Consider the following 5728-nt stretch of genomic DNA (forward strand, 5'->3'; position numbering starts at 1 on the left):
TTTAGAATATGCAGTGTTTACAAATGAGTTTCAACATCGAATTACGATTCATTTGTATTAAAGCATAATCAAGGACTTTATCTATGCTGCTTGCATGAGTATACAGATAAAGTATAACGAAACCATTAAAAAATAAATTATATTAAAATAAAGATTGTTTATTACACTTGAGTCAATAAATTACCTAGCCAACCGTTGGCTTGCAGGGCATCTACTCTAACAATCATATGCTCAGTTATCTACTTGATCAATTTCCATAATGAGATTTCTCCAGATTCAGAGAGCTTCAATGACATTTAACAGGAAAAAAAAACAGTAAATCTCCATCAAACCAAAGCTATGCATGTTAGAGGAATTAAAAGAACCAAGTAACGGGGGCAGAAAATTACCAGGACTCATGATCCTGATACATTTAGGGACAGAATGCAGGCCTGCAACAGAATCTGAACCAGCTAAAATACAAGAAAACATAGCAACAAAGTTCAGTTCCGTAGGACAACATAAGACTGCACTGCATCAAATTATACAAAACTCAAGTTCTTAATCCTACCCACTAAATTGACTTCTTTATGTGATGTTATTTGCTGAGCATACATGTTAACATTCTCAGGTGTAAATGTGGACCTGAAATGAATGTGCAGCAATATAAGGTTATGGCATAAAAGTTATTCGAAATGAAGGTATTAGTAGAGAAGCCAAAGTAAATACCCAGAATGAGAATCAGGAGATGAATCTGTTACTTGCTGCAAAGATAGACCAAGCCCTTCACCTTCGATGTCACAGCTAGAGAGAAACTCGGAAAAGTTGAAGTCTAAACCCAAAGCTTCCAAATTCGAAAATCCAAGTCAAGAAAATTTGCATCCAAGTCAGATTCAGATGTCGAAGTACCAAACTTGGATCATTGGTAATTCTAGAACACCAAAATCCAGCTTTCCTTTTACATGGTTCTTCATGTTAAACTTCTTCACGTTTGTATTAACAGGTGAACAAGTTGTGATGCATTGATTTTTCTCTATTGAATAGTATCCAATTTGTTTTGTGGGGGTAACTCGAATTGTCTCTGAAGAGATTAGAGTGCAGTTATTGGAAATGATTCGTTGAGGAGAGGGTTCAATGGAAGTAGCAGCTGAGCAAATGTCAGACAAAGAAACAAGTTTGTCGGGTTGAAAAGAAGCTCGTGGAGGTGTTTTAGGGACAGTGGAATTCACTGGAGGGGATGGAACTTGCTCATTGAACAAACATTTGATGACATTAGATCCTTGAAGCGGAAATCCATTATGAGCAATGTCAATGTCAATTACATCCGACACAGAATTTATCAAAGATTTATCTTGACTGTGTTCTACACTATGCCCGTCTGCACCTGGGATGACATCCATGATAAGAAAAGAAATAAAGTAAGCACCAATGAAAATGGTAAGCAGAAAGGTGATGCTTTTCTTTAAAAAATTTACCTTTTGGTTCTGTGCATCTGCGAGATCTCTTAACATTTGTCAAAGTATTTGAGACATCTTTTGGTCCTTGCCTTTTTGCATTTACATGGCTGATCGATGGAGTTGAAATTTTTGTGGGATCTGCTTGGCTGTTTGAGGGCCTGGTCGCAGACATCATTGCAGGGCTGTGGTATTTGGGATGCCGGCCTGAAGAACATAATAACTAAGTTAACTGGATAACGTTTACAATTTTCTGGAGCTGACATATATAAGATTTAAGAATTTCAGAGAACAATGAGCACAAACAGATTTTGGCGATTGCGATAGTTGTGCAAATATGAATTCGTGTATATGCATGTATACACACCTTTATACATACTAGATTCCATTTTTTCCCCTTGAGATTTTTATCAGTTCAATACTGATGTGTGCTTTTGATACAGAAGAGGATAATGTGTGCATCTCTGGACTAAGATCGATCACTGTCAGTTCAACCATTATTGGTAAAGCAGATACTTGTGACTAGGGATGTAAATGAACCAAACGGTTTGCGAGCTATTCGAAACTCGGCTTGATAAAAAACTCGTTTGAGTTTGTTTGTTAATCATATCAAACCAAGTCCAAACTCGATTTTGAGCTCGAAAATTTAATCAAACCAAGCTCAAGCCTAAAGATATTCGGCTCGTGAGCTCGCAAACATGTTCGATAATAGGCTCGTGAGCTCGAGCTTGGCTTGTTTAGGTGGCTCGTACTCGAGCTCGTTTAGGTGGCTCGCAAACATGATTTTGGAATGTTCAATAATATACTTATTTATGTTTTTTTTTGCTCTTATTTGTGTCTTTTGGTTATTTATGAATGAATTTACATTTTTATGTCTGATTTAAAATTAGTTCATAGATATATTTAATTTTTAACAAGCTTGATTCAAACTCGAGCTCAATTCTATGTTTATCGAGCTCGAAAACGAGACGAGCTCAAGCCAGGCTTGTTAAATATGCTAAACGAGTTATTAATGAATCAAGCTCGATCCTGGCTTGATTAACATGCTAAACGAGCTTTTAACGAGCCAAACTCGAGCTTTTAACGAGCTCAGTAATTTCAATACAAACCAAGCTCGAGCCTGATAATAGAAGCTCGAATCGAGCTCGAGCTCGAGCCTCAAACAATTTTAAACAAACCAAGCTCAAGTCTGATACTATTTGGTTTGGTTTGGATCGTTTACATCCCTACTTGTGACTTTATGACTAAATAAATTAAATGACAACTTTAAAGACACCATAGTTCCATTCCAAGATAATCCATTCTGTGAGTGGACCATTGTTGAACTTCCTCAATTGTATACTGCATGTGCGAATTGGATCCACGAACAAATTGAAATTATCCCAATTCGAGCTTGGGAGGCTTATGAAGAAAAGGAACAAACATAAATACAACAAACCAAATTTGATACAATTTTATGATTCCCCAATCTTGGGTGCAGAAGCACTTTTTATTGACAAGGCCTAAACACTCAGGCCACAAAGGTCTACCCTGCAAATGAATATATCAATACGATCGATTCATAATCCTACATACAACTAAAACAAGTCATGCATTAATGTCATTTGATTCATTTTACATCCCACGAAATAGATAACAACAAGGATTATTCCGTAGTTCAAGCTTTTCCATCTATCTATTTTCACCCCAACACAAGTATAGAATAAAGAAAAATTGAAAACCCAACAAAATCTACTGATACTACCCCAGGCTGTCGATATAAATCCACAAGAAAACATTGCAAACTTGCAAAATTTCAACCAACGCGAAAAATGGGTACCTGCAGGAGTCACAACAGCGACTCAGCTTGAGAAACTATCGCCCGAGATGCAACAGCAGGTGGCTGCGGCAACGGAGAAGGGGTAACAACAGTAGAATTGTACGCATTCATGACATCATTCATGCCCCTGAGCAGATTCTGAACCCGAAACTTCTCCTGCTCCAAACGGCCTCGTTCTTGATCAACCCAAACTTTCTGCTCCTTCAACGAAATATACTCGTCCAAATCGCCCCCAAACTCAACAAGCTCTTTGGAGCCTTCAACATTCAATCATAAATCAATAAACAAACAAGACCCATTACATATTTCGGCATAAACACACAGAAAAGCAAGAACAATGATTACTTCATGAACGGGAGATTTGGAGATGAGATGGGATGCCTCGGAGCGGAAACTGGAGCGGGTCTGTTTATAGCTATTGTTGCAAAGGTAACGATCAACAATGAATGCGATTTGAACTGGGGTCACCTTCCCTTTACCGACGGCTTCTGGTTTCTTCTACTTGCTTTGTTTGCCCATTTTCCCCATTTCTTCATGGAGGAAGATTCAAAAATGAACAGCGTACAAGGGAACAGAATAACATAGAGAACGTACGAGTGGAGAAAGAAGGCGGGAGAATTTCAAAATTTTGGAGGAAATCTTGGGGTGTAATGAAGAAGGTGGCATGGCATAGAGGGACTGTTGGATAATTGGGAGAAGCGGTTAAATTTAGAGATAATGTTACGATTTCCCTCCAATTTGTAGGCGGGGTTGATTGTCAATTGCAGATTGCACCTGGACAATACACATTTTGTCAATCTTCATCCAGTAGAAGAAAAAATAACAGTTTATACCCCTCAAAAGAACTAAAAATATTACCGGAAAGATAACTATACTGGCAAACCATCCATACATGCATATTATTTCCATAGTTGAAAGCATTTTTTACATTGAGAACTACTAAAAACTCGATCAGACGACTTTTATTGATTTTTTTTATAGGTAAACTTGTAAACTTTATTGATGAGAAGTAATGTCTATCATTACAAGTCGGACCAACCAGGGTGGGAAATTTCCGAACATCCAAAAGAAAGATGCAGGGGAGAAACAACAAACAGCTCCAAGGAGTGAGCCACTTCATTGGCCGCCTCCTAGCATGAAAAAGAGATACAATACTGAATTCAGAAAGTAGAGATGTAACTTACGCACAAGAACCAACATAACTCAAATCACTTCAAGGCTCTGTGATTGCTTGAACTGCCAAAAGTTATTCGGATGAGAATAATTTGGTGGAATTTTTTTATCACGAGCAACTCGGAGGCCTTCTCGGATTGCAAGCAACTCCCGAGGACGATGAAAACAGGATTTATTATTATTTGACTATAGGCAGCCACCACCTACCCTTCAGTATTATGGAACTGACACCGCCTACACCACATTGATTAGTTATTCCTTGAAAACTAGCATCCACGTCAAGATTAGGAGGTGCTTCCTAATCTTATTAGGAGTTCTTCTCCCACAAGAACTCTAATAATTTCATTATATTTAAACTCTAATATAATTAATATATAATGTATTTATTAACCTTTAATAATATATGATATAATAATATCATATACACATATTTTATGTCACTATATAAAACGTATACATGTATGTGTATATTAAATTAAATAACCATTATTTAATTTATAAACTAACTCTTTAGTTAATTTAATCCTAGTCCCATCTAGAATATTATGGGAATTTGTGCGTAGTCACCACTACTAACACAAACATTTAATTAGTAAATTCCAAATTCACTAAATAAATTATTCCAAACTCATTATAACCTCGATCGACGATCCGAGAGAGCCGATTTATCAAGGATACAAGTCTTGTTCATATAATGAAAATCGAAAATTGCGAAGATCAAAATTTTCACTTACCATATTAGGCAGATGCCAGTTTTAATGAACTCCTTCACAAAAACAGGCAGTTCTCCTTCCTTATTTAGCAATCTTGCTAACTTCCATGTCTTCCATCCCATAGAATCAGCTCACAAACTCCTTTATAAGTTTCATGTTTGATCTCCATCAAACTATAGTCGCCAAATTCCAACTCGTTGAAATTCGAATATCTCAAAGGGAACACAAAAATACGATGATTGTGTTGTTAGAGTAGGTGCACGTCGAGCCAAGTGTTGGCCGAGTGTTCACAATGAAACTCTATGTATAAACAGTCTTTATTTTAATAATATTTGAAATTATTGTTTTGGCGCTTCTTTATCTGTATACACATGCTAGCTGCATAGATAAAGTCCTTGAATATACAAATAGTAAAAAGAATTTGAGATGCTCATATGATGAGTATCATGAAACTCATATTTCCAATACTGTATATTCTGAATAGTTCCTAGTCAATTCAGCCACCGCTAAGAAGGATACAGCCCGCTCGAGTTCGAGACTAGTATCTGCGATGTTAGTACCATGTTTCATTGGTAGGGGACATTGCGATG

At 36.9% G+C, this 5728-nt stretch overlaps 1 protein-coding gene and 1 long non-coding RNA gene across 3 annotated transcripts; both read right to left on the minus strand.

Moving 5' to 3' along the window:
* Window positions 1-369: 369 nt before the first annotated feature.
* On the minus strand, window positions 370-1951 carry LOC140818660 (uncharacterized). 2 transcript variants are annotated; one of them, XM_073178700.1, is made up of 5 exons: window positions 1801-1951; window positions 1455-1640; window positions 709-1357; window positions 551-624; window positions 370-443 (listed from the first exon to the last, which is right to left on the minus strand). In XM_073178700.1, exons 1-3 carry the CDS (start codon window positions 1820-1822, stop codon window positions 873-875), a joined length of 693 nt encoding a protein of 230 aa, XP_073034801.1. In that variant the 5' UTR covers window positions 1823-1951; the 3' UTR covers window positions 370-443; window positions 551-624; window positions 709-872. The 2 variants fall into 2 exon arrangements, with proteins under 2 accessions (XP_073034801.1, XP_073034802.1); XM_073178701.1 differs by having other exon boundaries at window positions 370-452.
* Window positions 1952-2666: 715 nt separating this feature from the next.
* Window positions 2667-4551, minus strand: LOC140818684 (uncharacterized). The gene is made up of 3 exons (XR_012115036.1): window positions 4437-4551; window positions 3598-4050; window positions 2667-3509 (listed from the first exon to the last, which is right to left on the minus strand). It is a non-coding gene; the product is annotated as an uncharacterized lncRNA (long non-coding RNA).
* Window positions 4552-5728: the final 1177 nt, after the last annotated feature.

Source organism: Primulina eburnea, chromosome 17 (genome assembly GCF_022965805.1).
Source record: "Primulina eburnea isolate SZY01 chromosome 17, ASM2296580v1, whole genome shotgun sequence".
Taxonomy (NCBI): Eukaryota; Viridiplantae; Streptophyta; class Magnoliopsida; order Lamiales; family Gesneriaceae; genus Primulina; species Primulina eburnea.

What these genes read in the sequence shown, in the direction of transcription:
- LOC140818660 (XM_073178700.1), bottom strand. Translation starts at nt 1,822, where the DNA reads ATGGAATCTAGTATGTATAAAG. An exon ending in GGAATCTAGTATGTATAAAG is followed by an intron (nt 1,641 to 1,800) that starts GTGTGTATACAT and finishes TATGTTCTTCAG; the next exon opens with GCCGGCATCCCAAATACCAC. An exon ending in CAGATGCACAGAACCAAAAG is followed by an intron (nt 1,358 to 1,454) that starts GTAAATTTTTTA and finishes TCCCAGGTGCAG; the next exon opens with ACGGGCATAGTGTAGAACAC.